At 34.2% G+C, this 18,027-nt stretch overlaps 2 protein-coding genes across 3 annotated transcripts; one reads left to right on the top strand and one right to left on the bottom strand.

Annotated features, from left to right (window-relative positions):
• The first annotated feature begins 217 nt into the window (after positions 1-217).
• Positions 218-16,817, top strand: Rim2 (Replication in mitochondria 2). Of its 2 annotated transcripts, none has more exons than XM_053754479.2 (8): positions 218-575; positions 2,210-2,363; positions 8,238-8,305; positions 11,779-11,957; positions 12,487-12,599; positions 13,019-13,235; positions 14,374-14,476; positions 14,873-16,817. In XM_053754479.2, the coding sequence occupies exons 1-8, from the start codon at positions 535-537 to the stop codon at positions 14,991-14,993; spliced, it is 996 nt and encodes a 331-aa protein (XP_053610454.1). In that variant the 5' UTR covers positions 218-534; the 3' UTR covers positions 14,994-16,817. The 2 variants fall into 2 exon arrangements, with proteins under 2 accessions (XP_053610454.1, XP_053610453.1); XM_053754478.2 differs by having other exon boundaries at positions 220-575; positions 8,148-8,305.
• Positions 16,547-18,000, bottom strand: LOC128675212 (guided entry of tail-anchored proteins factor 1-like). The gene is made up of 2 exons (XM_053754480.1): positions 17,711-18,000; positions 16,547-17,639 (listed from the first exon to the last, which is right to left on the bottom strand). The coding sequence occupies exons 1-2, from the start codon at positions 17,795-17,797 to the stop codon at positions 17,217-17,219; spliced, it is 510 nt and encodes a 169-aa protein (XP_053610455.1). The 5' UTR covers positions 17,798-18,000; the 3' UTR covers positions 16,547-17,216.
• Positions 18,001-18,027: the final 27 nt, after the last annotated feature.

Here is an 18,027-nt window from a genome sequence, read left to right as displayed (position 1 = left end):
CACTTCGATTAGAAAATTATGTTCGGAAAATTATGTTAGTAATTATGCTCGGAGATTTTATATATTTAAAGTTCAAATCTAAATACATAGAAAATATTGCTATTAATTTATTATATGTTCAAGGCTCAAGGTTATGGTATTCAGAAATTTGAATGAGGCAATTTTTTACTCTTTTTGTCTTCGCCTTGTACGTCACGTAGGCAGTTTCACATGTGTGAGTTGATCTAGCGTACGGACGTAAAAATATCCATCATGGTGTGTGTAATTTTGCTACGACGTTGAATGAGCAAGTGCGGTGTTGTGAAGGTTTCTCGCCGATATTAATTTCTGTATACAAATTAATCAAGTTTCCTCTAAAATAATCGTTAAATATTACATTCAGTTCATGAGACTTCCGTTAAATCTACTTGAGTGTGATTGGATTGGAATTTATTGACTTGTTTTCGTCGTTATATACGTGGTCGTGCTAGTGCATTTTGTTTATTTATAGACAGTCGCAATTTGCAGTCATGTAATTATTCCTGTGGCGCTAAAATGTCTCAGAAGGATACAGCGATACATCTAGTGGCCGGCGGGTGAGTTTCATAAGCTAAATTTGAGGTTGATGTGACTTTGTACTCTTATCAATGCTATCAACCTTGGTGTTTATCAATACAATTAATTTATGGCAATCCGCAACGTCTAGCCACATGTGTGTGGCTAGACGTTGTTTACGTTATTTTGTACCAGTATTTGTAAGTATGTAACTTACTTCAATAAGTTGTATGTAATAAAAAGCACCTGTGTTTGTGTAGTGATAACATATTGTGCAAACATTGCAAATCAGTAATGAACTAAAATCATTAAAGCATGGTAAAATATTTGAGAAATTAGTACATAACTGTCTATCTCTCTAGATAGACTGTTATGTACGAATCTCTATTCGTCTGGAATATTATCTACCTATTATATTTTTCAGAAAACTAAAAAAAAACATTAATTCCACCATACATTACACAATAGTGCTGCTTAATTACATTTCCTGCATGAAACTTTATAATCTGCAATGTAAACTGTATTCAACTTCTGTAACATAATTTATTTGTTATACAGCATTGTTTTTATTATGAATTTCATTATAAAATTGAAGTTCTGGCTGTTTGATTTCTGCTCAAATATTTTTAAAGCTTTTCCCATTGTAAGATATTTACAGCATAGCTAATATAATTATTACTTTTTTTTCAATATGAAAATAAATAATTTTGTGATGTAATTTAAATAGATTGCAATGATATCTTAACTTTTACTTTTTCTTTCATTCACGTGATTTATTTAAAAAAGATGTGAATGGTCTAGCCATAGAGTACACAATATAAGAATAATAAATAATTAATTTGTATTTTGTACTTTTAATTTGTTGTTGATGTTTTATGATAGCACAGTGCTTTTAATTGTTTGATACTTTTTTTATTTTATTATCAGATTGATGTGTCCAACTGCTGGGCAGAGCCTCCCCTGTTGATACTCGAGTTATAAACAATGAAAAACAATTGTGAAATATATGCTTTTGTACCTTAAAAATAAATAATAAATGTTAGAACAAATCACACAGATTGAGCTATTCATTTTCCATCATGACCCGACCTGGGATCAATCCCGGACCTCTCGGTTCAGGGGCAAGCACTATACTATTGTGAATAACACTTTGCCACCGAGGTCGTAAAAAAAACTTAACATTGTATCTGTCTGTTTAATTGAAATCTAACATAATGACTTTGAAATGTGCTTCTAAAAATCACTCAGTATTATAGGTATATAGGTATTATCCAAGATTAATACATATGAATTGAAAAGTTTGATATGTCTTATTTGTTCAGTTTTCTACAAGAATAACTTAACTATTGGCCTAGTACTTACATGTAATGTGTTCCTAAAACACAAAAACAAGATGTGCAACCAAATATAAAAAATAGTATCTTTATACTTTGAGAAAATATTTTTGATGTCATTTTGTTTAGCAGTGATGTGTACAGTCACCAGCACAAAAAATTACTCTCCATGGACCTTTATGGTGCAGTAATAGTGGTGAGTTTACAATGAATTTGGTTAAGGTGATGTGCTGTTGACTGTATGCTTCCCACCAATGGGCAAACTTTTTGTTATAAAAAATATTTTCTCGAATATGATTTTGTTTTTTTACATAAATAAATGTCCAATTTATTAATTACAGTGTGGCAGGCACTGCAGGAGCTGTAGTGACATGTCCATTGGAGGTTGTGAAGACTAGGCTTCAGTCGTCGAAGGGCGTTGTCCCTCCAACACAGCCCCCACCATCCGGAACAACCAGCACTAGAAAAGTTTGTTCAAAAATCCCTAAACATCAGGTGAAATTTTGTTTCGTTTGTATTTTATTTCCTTGAGTTTTACCAATTCTTTAAGTTCCAAGTCTTTTTTGTTTGATATGTGGTATGTGGATTGGCCCATCGACATGAATGGGAGACATTCGATTTTCCTTATCCCTATAGCTGACATTAAAAATATATATTTAAGTCACCTACTATAACAAAAACTAATTAAAATTAGATAATTTAAAATTTAAATTACCATAAAAAAGAATCCTAATTTAATTTTCTTAATTTTCCGTATCTTATAATATGTGCTTATCAGAATTGTGTGTTAATTTATTATTTTATTTACGTTAAGGAATTCGAGCAATGGTATAATTATATATCATAATATCTATCAAGTGTTCTATATATCTGTGACATGTAGGGGGCACATGTCACAGATAAACTTCGATAAGGTAGTCTTATCATTATCACGATATTGAATCGTAAGGAGCTAATATTAATTTGTATCTCGTTCTTTTAGGTTTATATATGTGTAATGTATCTTTGATTACTTCACGTAGACAATTAAGATAAAACTTTAAATGCGCCATATGATTGATTGCATATTTTAGTGATCGATAAGAAAATAATTACTGGTATAAAACAAAGTTATTGGATTTGTCACACCTATCATGTCTAAATTTTGGTTTTGGTTTTGATTTGGGCGTAGGGTATGTGTAATGGAATTTGACCTAATTATTTTCAAAATTAACAGTAACTCACTTTCGCTTTTTGTAATCCTCTTACAACTTCTATTTAAAAGGACAGGTGCTATAATTTAGAATGATTAAATGATGACTTATACAATTATTAATATTAATTTGCCAAGATTTGATTACATTGATCAAATAAAGAAACTTATGTTGCGTGGCAATGTGTGCAATGTGCTATTTTCTTCGAGATGTTTAGTAGTTTACCATTGTTAGTTAGATCAAATATGATTCCTCAATGTTTGTGTTATCATAATTTGTAATATACATGTACGTACGAGTACAATAGGCCATATACAGCGCTTTCAGGCATACAAAATTGGTTAAACGAAATTGACAAAATTGTCGCAAAATTAAAGCGTTCACTTTATACATTAAAATAACTTTAAGCTGGTCGACTGTCATTTAATTCTTGTTTCTGATTTTCAGTGAAATCTCACAGCTAACTTTTTCGTATTTTATCTACGATGCAAATTTATAATGATTTTACAAACATACATGACATCTGTGAGTTTATCTTACTTGCTATAAATTAGATTAAGTAATTAGGTATCATTCTTATTGTGAAAGAAAGTCACCCGTCACGAAGGTCTATGCAAATCCGTGGTGCGAATGCATAAAAACAAAGATAAAAGATTCTGTTTTAGAATGAACGGAAAAAAATATTTTGAATGAATTTTATTCAAACTAATTCGTACTATTTTAACCAACTTAAAAAGGAGGAAGTTTTCAATTCGTCGAGATGTTTGAATATGCAAGTAAGCACCCACTCGATTTTATACTGTTATTTATAAAACATTGCACTTAGCAAACATCTCTCTATGTACTATGTATACTATAAAGAAGTAAATTACAAGATGACTGGAAGTATGTACGTAGATGAGTTACATTTCCCATGGCTAAACACGATGAAACCAAATGTATGTTGCAATTTATTTAATTGAATTGTTTTCCAACTTCCAGCTTTATAGTACAGCCAATGCGCAGTGCAAAAAATAAGAGTTCGCATGAAGCAGTTATTCACTTAACTTTTATACGCACTTTTTTTATATTAGAACGTTTGGATCTTTATGCTTTTTTAAATTTAATTAATTTATGATACTTACGTAATAAGGACTGCTTCAAATGGTAAACTGTATTTCAATGACAAGCTAAGTAACTAGCGGCCCATTCGGCTTCATTTGATTAAAACCATAATAAATTTCCTTCACCTTCCTCGGGAGTCACACTTTATATTGATGAAAACTGAACAGAAATTCGTAGTTTTTGAATTTATCGCGTTCATACAGACAGACACAACAGGGGGACTCTTTTTATAATATTTGTTGATATTGTTTTTTTCTAAGTTGATCTATGTATGCAATGGATACACCTGTGTAAGGAATATTTTCCGATTTTATTTAAAGGTTTAAGTCGGTTTAGATTCCCTACAGTATGCAAATCTCCTTTCTTTTTAGAAAAGGATCTATAATATTTTAATAAGTGATAAACTTTGTTTTTAACTTATTTACAAAATATAATTATTAAAGTGAAGAATAAGCGTATAAATATCACTTTGATATGATTTGTAATTCTCAAAAATAAACAAATCGACCGACCGTCTACATTTTCAATGCGTCGCCCAAAGTTTTAAACTTACTCATTGTAAACTCAATTCTTGAAATCTCAACAATGCGTAGTTAATATTCATCAATACAGGAACCATAATACATAACACGAAATAAATAACCTTCAACAAAGTCATTTAGGTACATACATAAATGTGTTGACATATAGTTTATCTTTTGATTAAAATGCCGAGGTCCTTGTTAAGATGCACTAGGTAGATGTTAGAGATCTCTATAACTCTCTCTCTTTCTCATTTGAACGTTTTCCTAGTTTGTAGCTTGTGAGAAATAACTATAAATATAAAAATTGACGAGAAAAAGTGCCTGTGAAGGTCTAATTTCTAAATAAATTATTTGAATTTGAATTCAACAAATTGATAACCTCGTTTTTTCTATGTCGGATAACAATGGCTAACGATGATTGTGATAACATCGCGAAGGTCACCTTCAGGCATTCCTCCAGTGCAAGTAAAGTATGGCATAGGAGTAGAGAATCGGAATAGAGGCTAAGGTTCGTACTACAACCATGTGTGCATGTTTACTAGGCGCTTATCGTTAAAAATTGACTTTATAAATTACTAAATTATTTTTATTGGAGTCAAAAATATATAAATAGAAGGTGTAATAAATGTTTTCTTTATTTTATTTAAATCATTTTGCCAACCCTACTAGAATACGTAACAATTTCGGACGCTCCTTCGTAAGATTTGCCTGTGTTCAGATTCCCTCCTTACTCATGTGACCATTGCTTGCGTGAAACGAGACAATTCTATTTATAGCTTACGCGCTACAACACTCGTAAATAATAATTGATGTTCAACACAGACTGTATAAGTTTACAACCTTGATAATTAATAGTAGATCGAGTATGAAAATAGCGAATATATATACTACTTACTTAATTTACTCAAGTGTACCTTTTGCACACTAGGCCAGCTTGAACTTTGAGCCTGAGAATACAAGTTGAACTTTGATTCAACATGTTTATCATCTCTGCGTTGATAAATTAGCCAGCATTCAAAAGCAGAAGATTTAGTCAGCATTCATGTTATATAGGTAAAAAAATACTTATTCAAAAATTCAAGATTCGACATCCTAGTTCAGTTATATAATAAATTTTGTCCTTGTCTTAATTTTCAGTACTACATGGACAGAACCAAAACATAATAATTTATATTTAACCTTGATATGTTGTATACTTTTTATGAATATTAGGGTTAATATTTTGAACCCTATTATCAAACCTAAAATAAGCGTAAAATTTACTTAAGTTAAAAATTTACTTAAGTTCAATAACTTAAGTAAATTTGAGCCTTACAGATAACATCAAAGAAGATTTGTCACATTTTTAATAATATTTATTTTTAGCCATTGTTCTGTCTAAATACACATATGGCTATGGTTCACTTACGTTACTACAACTCAACTATAGTGGAATGAAGTCAGAAGCCGGTTTACGTAACAATAACATAATTGCACTTGTTCGTTTGATGCAGTTGTAAATATTACATATTTAGAGGACCAATATTATATGTAGTTCTCTTGACTTACATTCATATGTATAGAAATTATATAGATACTACTGCTACTATTATACATATATTGTAGTGATAGACTGTCTAAATAATATGATGTACAGTACATAGTGTCATAATCTATACTATTATCATAAAGAGGTAAGCGTTTGTGTTTTTATATGTTTGAGTAGGGTAACCTCCGATACTACTTATTATTAGAAAGGTTCATTATCCAAGATTGCTGTAGGCTATATTTTATCTCAAGATTCCCACGGGAGCGAAGCCCCGGGTAACATCTAGTGATCCATATTCCTAATGGTGTTCCCTAACTCTATTGCGCATGTGTTTATAGTCTAAATTTCTAGGAAAATTTAATACATTGAATCTTATTTTTTACGCAATTCTATCTAATTGAGAAAATAATAAACAGACAATGGATCTAATACAAAAGATAAAACAGATGTGTAATCTACGTTTGGTTAGTTATAATTCACATTTTACATAGGTAACTCTAGGGGTTTTTATCATAAATGAGTCACGCTCTTACATTGACGATATGACTAAAACAAAAGTATTAACAAAATGTTTTCCATAGGAAAAAAATATTTGATTTTCCTAAATTAGCAACGTTATCTTCGCATTTCATCAGATAACTCGTTACAAGTATCATCAACTCGCTGGGAGGGCTTCAGTTCATTTTAGGAAATTTCCACAATCGAGATCGCGTTCTAGGTAGGTATTAGATTGTTTTGTTCATATCGATTTACAATAAGAGTACCTACTGAGTTTTCTATATTATATACGTATCTCGTATGTGTACATATCTACGTAGCTTCTTATCGACCCGTTTCCCAGTGTGGGGTCGGCACAATATGCTTCCTTAGTTCATTCCTGTATGTTCTTAGTTATTCCTTCCTAAATATTTCTTTCGTTTTGTTACGTCACTGGACATTTCACTGAATAATCCCTAGTGTGAAATAAAATAACAAGTGACGTCCTACCAATTAATCCCTTTATTATATACAATTATACAACTGCGCTCGGACATCGCTCCCTTGGGACTATAGAGATCAAAAGTTCTACCCTTATACCAAATCGCAACAAAATTTGTTAGTATCGAGAATTTAAAAAGATCAAAGTCAAACTGTTTCAGTCTTTGCTATGATGCCTAACTTTAGACAATAGACACCATCATGGAAATTTAAAGTTCAATCAACTTTAACATGGCATTAGCAATTGCTAATTCCACTGGAAGCTTCACTCAGTCTTGTATTGAAATGGATCGCCATGTTTACTCACTGGCACCTAAGTACGTATATTTTGCACCTAGGTAGGAGTACTATTTCTGAACACAAACAACTGGCACGATGCGGCGTAGTGAAATGTTTATCAGGTCTTTGATAAACGTTTCAAAACGGAACTTTTATTTGAATTTGAAACATTGATATCGAATTAGATTGCGAATTCGAGGTTGAAATCGTAATTAAATCGGAGTGTTATTCTCATCTGTCCTAAATGTGCATGACCTCCATTTCCATATTGATCTGTTTCAAGTGCCTGATCTTTTAGGCTTAACTACACAACACAGAATATCAAGTTATCCCGTCATTCTATGCATCAATCACAAATTACTAGTGCTTATATTTTCCCTATCAATTGAAGGAGCCATTAAATATATGCTATATACATATGTTATACCATTGTTTTGTTTCCTGATTTTATATGTTTAATTTTACATCCTTAAGTTATAATGTCCGTTAAACGTCATTGACCACGCTGTTTATTTTCGCCGACGCCGAACGCGTCAACCTGGCACGTCCCGTACATTTCGTATTGTTGATTTTCTTACAAGACACGGACGCAAAGCGCGATTGCTACAGCGTGGTCAACGATAATGTGTACAGTAGTTTAGTGTTAGCATGTAACATTGGCCCTCTAACGCAGGAGGCCAAATGGGGCTACAGGCGCACAATGGGTGCGATGTTCGCCTACAGCAAGCAGGCAGACAGAATGCTGATGTCGTACAATTGTCAGGTCCAGCAGTACGCGCGCGCAGGTCACGCCAGGTCCGCCGCTAGGATGAGCCTTATACAGTGCATTAGGTGAGGTACAAACTTTATTTTTGTGCTTTGAATGTGGTCCAAATGACGCGGAACTATCAGGAAATGAACAATAATGTGTGTTGACACGAATTTAAATATTATGTACTTACATAAATTTTTTTTTGTTCATCCATGAAATTAAAAATCGAAATCTATTGTATTAGAAAAGTGTACTTGGTGTTTTACTACGCTGCGCAATCACCAGTATCAAACGTGTGAAATGAAATCAAGATGACATTACATGGCTTCACTTGATTCAATTCTGTTTTTGTGAACCAGTGTTTATTCCGTGCTGTTATTGTTTACTATTGGCATTTCATTAATTTAACTATAAACTAACCCGTATAGAAATACAAGTTTACATTCCATATCATATTCAATAGCCCTCACGTAGTGTTACCTGTGGTGACCCATCACATACTAACAATGGTATAATGGTCTGCAAACATAATATGTGCAATAACAATACCCTTTCTCATTTATATGTAACGAAATAATGCAATTGTCTTCTCTTCCTCAGGAATCACACTATTTATTGGTGAAACCCGCATGAAAATGCGTGCGCTAGTTTTTGAGTTTATCACGACATGTCTGTGTTTAAAAGATATTATTTTGAAAGAAAACATTTTTAATCTTATATTGAATGTATTCAAGAGGTAGTAATATGTCAACCATCGCTATACTTGTTGACTTGTTATTTTTAGACAACAAAGAAATAAATCTATTGCGGTCTAATTATTCTACCAGAATAAATAACACATAATAAAGAAATAAAACAACGTTATTTGAGTAAATAACGTTATGTTTTATTTTAGTACTTAGATAAGGTGTGCTAATTTTGGAATGATGTTTAAGTTATCGATCTTGTTGACTTGTTATTTTTTAAAGTCTTCACCCCGTTTCACCTTCTCCGGGTATATCAGTATTATTTGAAGTAAAGTTACTATTCTCTGTCTGGAAAAATATTCAATTGGTAGAAAATGGTTTATGGCTATATCGCCCCTTTTTATCATAATTGTTCTGTTTTTTTTTTATATCAATAAGTTTAAATAAAATGGTCAACCGACAATCCAATTCGGCAACTTTTGAGTAGCTTTAGTATTGCTATTATGATGCTTCGCCCACAGTTATTACTGGATGTGACGCAAGGCTGTGCGTAGTTTACTGTAAACTAAACGTACGTACCCATTCGTTTTCATAGCAACGAAAGAGATAGCGATAATTAGTCGTAGCACGAAGTCTTGGCGGCACACGACAACTTCAGTACCTGCCTAGGTCTGGCAAGGAATTCGTATGACGGTCAAAAACATTACTACCTATATGGAGTTATGAACCGATTGGTTCGACTTGACACGATTATAGGTATCTGGCTAGAAATTCGCTACGTCGTGTGATTTTAAGATTCATTCAGTTCCAATAGAAATTTTATGGAGTTTTTTTTACTATGACCTATACCTATCTAATATGCATTTTATTATAGATGTGTATAGTGATGTAGTGAACGTAGTATCGTACAAATTCTATGTTAATTGACAAGTTGGCCGGTCGCCATCGCGTGCTTGAAGTTATCATGTCGCGACGAGCGGCTACAGCTCTCCTACCTACTTTTATCAGCTGATGAAATGGGGCTTGTTTACATTGAGAGGAATAAATAAATAAATATATTAGGACAAATCACACAGATTGAGCTAGCCCCAAAGTAAGTTCGAGACTTGTGTTATGGGATACTAACTCAACGATACTATATTTTTATAACATATACATATATAGATAAACATCCAAGACCCGGGCCAATCAGAAAAAGATCATTTTCCATTATGACCCGACCGGGGATCGAACCCGGGACCTCTCGGTTCAGTGGCAAGAACTTTACCACTGCGCCACCGAGGTCGTCAAAGACGTCAAAGAGGAAACGGGATAAAAGATAAGAAATGCTCTCTTATTTGAGTGGTCGTGAGAAATTAGTAGGTAGTTAGGTGTCCCACTCAAGATGCTAATGCCTTTTGTACTAATAATAATATTTTAATCGTTTATTTCGTATTGTGTTTGAAGGCAAAAGATATTCTTCATGCTCCACATTGTCGCCAAAACTTTGGCGGATTCGGTTTACATTGCTGGTTTTTCATTGCGGTAAATAAAAGCACTCATACTAACGACGCAATATTCACGCATTCACGTCAGCACATGTGTTTGAATTCGGCGACAGTGATGAGCCGGTTCTTTATAACAGGCCTCTATAACAGACTTTTATTTAACCAATTTTTATTAATTTAAGACGAAAAATATATTAAAAATAGTAAGTTTATCGCACAACATTCAATTACAATTGTATAAACAGTGCGGCGTGTACAGAAGAGGTTGGAACCGCTTAAAAGTGGCACAGTTATCACTCATTTGCTAATAGATAAGGTGCATTCACGAGCGGAGAGCGTGATCCGGATTTGCAGGCGCCGCGAATTCGTTAGCACTTCAGGATAAGTGGCTCATCTATGTAAATGAGAAATTAATGATGTTATATAGATTAGTATTATTTTTGTATATTGCATGCATATGGTCGAACAAAATGACGTGCTGCACGGATTTTCATGCGGTTTGCGGTCACCAACAGTGTGAATCTTGAGGAAGGTTTCAGTGTATAATTTATTATTAGTAGCTCTCTAACGTCTATTGCGCAGACAAGCTATAGATACGATCTCATCTTTCGTAGCGCGCATTCAAGAACCATAGCCAAATAGTATCAACAACTCATTGCGGTCAGATGTTTCAATCAATCTCGAGATAAATTTTATTTGTGGTTTGTAGAAATAAATCAATGAAATTTAAAGTAATTTCGTTTTTTATTTATTTAAATATAATTTTATGACTGTAACAGTTTGTATTATCTTTATTAACGAAGGATAGGTATATGTCAATTTGTTGTTAATAGCAGCAAAATACAGACGTGGTCCAAATTTGTATATTTTTATAAGAGTGATCAATGAATAATGTCATAGATAAGTAATTTACAAAATTGCACCTCACAGTTGACCCCAGATCGTTTCGAGGTCATCTTCGTCCAAATCTTACTTTAATCTTTAGTTAGATTAAATATGAGTACTTAAACAACAATATCAATACGTTGATATTTGTTTATAACATATCAATGACTTGATATGATTTACGTCAAACAAGTTCGGGGTTAAATTGTATAATCTTACCGTATTATTAAACAGAGTAATTATAAAAAGAAAAACAAAAAATCAACCGGTAACTGTAACTAATGGAAGCATCTTTACATATTATAAAACAAGGTTTGCTACCGCGTCTGTCTGTTCGCTATAAACTCAAAAACGACTGCACGGATTTCCTTGCGGTTTTCACCAATGGATAGTGTGACTCCTGAGGAAGGCTTAGGTGTATAATTTATACTGTTTTCACCAGAGCGAAGCCAGGAGGGACCGCTAGTAATATAATAAAACGTTTGATGGTTACAGGCACATAGTACAGACTGAAGGCCCGAAGGCGCTGTTCAAAGGGCTAGGGCCGAACATTGTGGGGGTGGCTCCGTCGAGGGCCATCTACTTCTGCACGTACTCACAAGCGAAGGCTATCCTGAACCAGAACATACCCCCGGACACGCCAATTGTTCATTTGTCAGCGGCTAGTGCAGCAGGTACATATATATTGATAATGTCAAGAGTGTGTTGTGCCTTATGTTGGCGTGACTGCGGATAAATAAAATATATCCATAATCACGCTACTATCGTCAATAGTGTGTGCAAAATGAACACCTAACGTAGAATGACCACTTCGCAAAACATGCATTTCTCGAGATGTAGGTAGGTACAAAGTGTGCATAGATCTTCTTCATCGGGTCGACCATCTTAATTGCAACATTAAGACTATTATTTTGGAATAAGTTTTCTACGACAAGCGCATTATTTGTGCACTTGTGTTTATACTAATGTAATCAATGTAAAAGTGTGTTTGTTTGTTTTTCTTTCACGTTAAAACTGTGTATTGGATTGAAGTGATTTTTGGCGTCGTCGAAATAGTTGGAGAGCTGGAGAGTGACATATACTACTTTTTTCCTCAGTCATTAGCTAATGGCACTTAACAATTAATTTTCTGAAGTAAACAAAACAATGTATTGTATTGAATATTGTAACAATGTATTTGTACGAGTATATAAAATATTGCAGGGTTCGTGTCGTGTACGATGACCAATCCGATCTGGTTTGTGAAGACACGGCTCCAACTGGACGGTCAAAATGTCACCGCTCTCCAGTGTATTAAGAGGATATACGCCAAAACGGTAATTTATATTTCATTTATACTCTCTCTCTGTTTCTCCTCTTCGCGTGTTCCAAGTTTCATTCGGAGCTGTGGCACCGCGAGGCGTAAAAAAAATTGGGCTGTAATTTTACCTGACGTCAACTCTCTTTAGGAATGCTTTAGTTGCCTATCCGCTCTGGCTTATTGTCACCTTATACGACTAGGTATCATATTTTAAGACGTATCTCTGTGCAATCAAAAGCAGAAACAATGTAAAGTATATTTAAATTTATACGTATTAATGTCTATTAATTTACAAGCTTATTTAATTTATTCTAAAATGTAACTGTAAGTAGGGTCAGGGATAATCGAAACTTTTCAATTTAAACGTCGCATAAATTAATTTAGTTACTAAAAGTCTATCAACTAATTATATACTCAAAAACGTCATTATACCAGGGCATCAGAGGCTTCTACAAGGGTATAACAGCATCGTACATGGGCATAAGCGAGACAGTGGTCCACTTCGTGCTGTACGAGGGTGTGAAGGCGCGGCTGCTGGCGGCGCGAGGCGCGGGCGGCGCCGGCGACCAGCGCTCGCCGCGGGACTTCCTCGAGTTCATGGCGGCCGGCGCCTTCTCCAAGACTGTGGCCTCGTGTATTGCTTATCCGCATGGTGAGTTCTTCTTCTTACTTTAGGTGTTAGGTCTAGGATTTTTAGGACATCCTCGAGCTCATGGCGGCCGGCGGCGCCTTTTCAAGACTGTCGCCTCGTGCATTGCTCATGGTGAGTGAGGTTCTTCTTACTCAAGTGTTGGATTTGGTGGGAGGATTCTACAAGGGCATAACAGCGTCCGACATTGGTATAAACGTGGCTTCGTGTATATAAAAAATATATCAGGACAAATCACACAGATTGAGCTATCCCCAAAGTAAGTTCGAGACTTGTGTTATGGGATACTAAGTCAACGATACTATATTTTATAACAAATACATATATAGATAAACATCCAAGATCCGGGCCCATCAGAAAAAGATCATTTTCCATCATGACCCGACCGGGGATCGAACCCGGGAACTCTCGGTTCAGAGGCAAGCACTTTACCACTTTGCCACTGAGGTCGTCGTGTATGGATATATTTTTTACTTTAAAAGACTAATAAGAATTACAGACGTTTAAAGTCACAAATTACAGGCTTTTAAAGTCAGCTGGACCGAACCGGGCTTCTTACTTGGCTAAAAATTAAGATAATAACGCAAACTATGTCAACATATGAATAAAGGTGGCAACTTATATTAATGAAATTGAACCTCAATATTAAAGGATGTTCTTAAAAAAATGACGAAACCAAGAGAGAATATAAATAGCAACGAATCATAAACTCAGCACGTGCAGCTCACACGTGACTGACATATTTTGATAGTTGTTGAAAAAAAAATTGACAATCTATAATCGTGTTAACTTTACGATACATTGTTTACTTTTAATCGGAACTGGCATCTTATCGTCTTGTGGATTAATACAATTTCAATTTATAATTGTAATGGGATTAGGGCGGAAGGTAGCAAAGCTTATGTTCTATATATAGTTCTCCTTTATGCAAGTTTTATTTTTACACTGTTATGTTGTGTACATAATAAAAAAATAAAACTGGACGGGCCACATTTGCAAGAGGACAATCGGGCTAAAATAACCACAGAATGTGCACCAGATGGCTGCCAAAATTTTTCATCAAATTTAGTGTTCCAGTTGTAAACAATGATTTAACTTCGAGTTATTCTTTTTAAATTGAGTTTTATTCATTTGTTTACAGAGGTAGCAAGGACACGCCTGCGAGAGGAAGGCAACAAGTACCGCAAATTCTGGCAGACACTGCACACAGTCTGCATGGAGGAGGGCTATCGCGGGGTCTACAGGTAAATTGGTTTCTTTCCGCATTTGTTCTCGGCAGTGATCGTTCCGAAATGCTACTGTTTGTTGCATATACATAAGTACAATTTTTTGGGTAATTAATAGAGAGCTCTTCAAAAAAGGCGTGAACAGATTCATTCAGGGCCCTTAGACCTCTGGTGTTACAGGCGTTCGTAGGCTGCGGTGACCACTTTCCATCGGTGGGGCGACTCCTATTTGCTCGCTCAATCGCCAATTAATGTTTTTTGGATAGAGCACATCAAGTGGAACAAACACATAAACAAACAGACTGTATCGGAGCTGAAATATTTCCCATTTATTGTTTTTATTTTTTGCAACCAAAAAGTACTTTTAATTTTTAGCGCAGCTGCAGGTTAGTAATAAATGAATGTGGTTTCCAGGGGTCTGGGCACGCAGCTGGTCCGCCAGATCCCGAACACCGCCATCATGATGTCGACGTACGAGGCGGTGGTGTATCTCCTCACGACCCATTTCAACAGTTCCTTCTACGAGAATACTTAGCTTGATACTGCATCGGTGTAGGACCCGTTCGATCGCTTGCAGTAGAGGTTTCGAAAAACTCGACACGATCGTCGATTCATTCCGAAATCGATATCGGAACATTGCACCTTGTAGTCGATTCCCTTCGCTTGTTAACGTTGTGCCACGTATATGACTGAGATTTACAAATTACAGTTTTATTATAACCAATATTTCGGAATATTTCGCAGTAAACGTGGTAATACTCGAATTGTTTGTATTTTAACAAATAAGAGTTATAATGCAGTAGTATTCCGTGTTATGCGGTGGTGTAATCATGCCAGAAATTTAATATGTTTTCTAAATTTTGACACCACTGTATTTGATTCAAGTTTATAATCTCGTTGAATGAATAGCTAATAATTAATACATTTTGAAGCGTAATTCAAAATCGTCTGCTTATGTGGTTGTAATTTTATTGATGTTTAGTTGGCAGTGAGCCGGTTGTATAGGCTGGTACTGCGTTTAGATTATAGAAATTATTTTGACAGTTCTAACTAGCGACATTGTGTATATTGACCATTTGTAGTCATAGTTCTAGTCCCATATTGAAAAAGTTTACAAAAAAAATTGACTGGTTAAAATTACATTTTCTTCTTTGCGAATAAATTCTAATAAATTGAATTATTGTTAAAGTACCAGCTTTATTGTACATTTTTTAATGAATACCTGAAGCTTTTATAGAAATATAGCTCAATCAAATATTATAATTGGATAAAATGGGATATAGAGGAAAGTACAAAAGTACAAAGTAATGTTATTACAGTACAGAGCAAACTCTCCCTCCGCTTTTCCGTTATCGTTTTTCTTTATACATTTTGCTATATAAGTGCCTGCATATAGAAATTAAGTGTTTTTTTTAACGTTGTGAATGTAGTGTACTATAAATATTACATCATTAGATATGTATACGTGATTTGAGCATGCTATGAATGTGATCACAGTAAAATAACAAGCGGGTTGGCCTAGTTTTATACCGGCTATACACTATCGACGAATAGTTCTCTAAATTTAAACAGATTTGGCATACATTGCTAGTTTTGCGCTGTGGTAAGTAAAAGCTTTCATACAAACTATGCAATGTTAATTAATTCGTGTCGACATCTGTCTTTGTTCGGCGATAGTGTGTAGCTGGTATTAAGAACGAGAAATTTTTCAAGTACTGTATTACTTTCAGAGATAATGATATGCGTCGCTCGAGGCACTTGCACAACTGACCTTACTAGTTGAAAAGTTCAGTTTCTGCCAAATATTTGAAGATTTGGTTGCTAAAAGATAACATATCTGTCATCTGCCTAAGTTTATACCACTTTATGTGGGGTCGGGTTCCTCTGATATGTTTGCATTCAAATCACGTATAAAATAGTCTCAATGCCATATTGAACCTTAGTCAGTGGACGCAAAGTCGCTATTTCTTTAATTTCGTGTAGTACTTAAGGTTCCATAGTCCCTAGCACAACAATGTAAGTTTAAGCTGTGATATAGAAATTGTAAATATTAGTCTGGAGGTAAATTGCTTAATGAAAATATGCACACTTTTGGAATTTCTTTATTGTCAAGCCACACATCATTTTGGGAATTGTATATTGTTATTTTTACTGCATATTGTTTATATTCAGTCAACTGATTAATGCTAATTTTAGCAAAAAAAGAACTATTGAATTGGGAATTGGAATCATTGATTTAGTCAAGAAGCATATTATGGGAAAGTATATAAGTAATAAAAATGTTAAATATTATTAGGGTCAGACTTGGACTGAATATAAAATATTAATTTTTGTTTAACAAATAAATGATCAAAATTAACATTGCCTTTTTATTCCTAAATGTCTTACATTACTAAAATAAATAAAACTTTCAGTATAAAAAAAACAAAGCAGGCTTTTAAATGATTACTTCTGGCATGATAGTGACCAACACTGTTCAAATGAGCTCAGCAGTGGTTGTTCTGAAATGCCAGTAGTTTGTAGCTTTTGAGAAATTATAATATAAAATTTTACTTGAAAAAGTGCCCGTGAAGGTCTAATTTTTGAATAAATGATTTGATTTGATGTAACTTATATTGGTGTGTTTTTTTACCAACTTTACTACTACAAAGCAGCAGCTGAATTGGCATCTTTTAATTCCTGATGAAAATGTGTTTGTAAGCAGAATAACATTTGTCCTAGGGATCGTCAGTCGTCACACTACCAACAGCAAACCTAGCTAAGATAAAATGGGTTTTAGAAGAGTTCTTATAGAAAAGTTTGACATGAGAACCCACATATGAGTTGAGATTGCATTGGGCATTTCACTAGGGTAGCGGAGTACAGTTCCAAGAGGGAATAGATCCCCTTTCAATGCCACTATAGGCTCACGACGAAACCAAATTACAGATAGGACTGTTACTAAACCCACAGCCACTTGAAATGCAATTTGCGCCGAGCTTTTGATCGCCAAACTTCTACTCATTCGTGTCTGGGAGTCATCTTTCAATTGCAACTCCAACCTGTTAATCTTTCGTTGTATCTTAGAATACGCAGCAAACTCTTCTTTCATTGATATGTTTTGTTGAGCTGATTTCAGTTTTAAAATCTCGGACCAAACAGTACGCTCGTCATTGGAAGGTCTCACAAAGCAAGCCACGATCTGAAATATTTTTTTTATAAAAGCCTATTTATTATGAGGCAAATATTCCGGAATAAGTTAATTGTACTTACAGGTTTTGTTAGGTAAGGTACTAAAACACTCAAAGTACACAGAAAAATGAAGTAGACCATCAGATATCCATTTATAATCTCCAACATTTTTGGTAATTATTGATAGTCAGATGTCAAGTCAAAGTACCTAGGTATGTAATTTTGTATTAAGCGGATTTCTTCTTTATTTATTGTTAGTTGTTCAAAATTTTTCTAAATTCTGTTTACTATTTTTCTAATATTTTTTATTTCAAATCAAAATCTAATACAATTTTACGTAGGTAGCTGTCAAAGTCAATTATAATCTGTCTAGATGTTGCTAACAAAAAAAAATGGTT

Source organism: Plodia interpunctella, chromosome 14, assembly GCF_027563975.2.
Source record: "Plodia interpunctella isolate USDA-ARS_2022_Savannah chromosome 14, ilPloInte3.2, whole genome shotgun sequence".
NCBI classification, from domain to species: Eukaryota; Metazoa; Arthropoda; class Insecta; order Lepidoptera; family Pyralidae; genus Plodia; species Plodia interpunctella.
The sequence above is the reverse complement of the archived record's forward strand: the minus strand, read 5'-3'. Positions and strand labels throughout refer to the sequence as shown.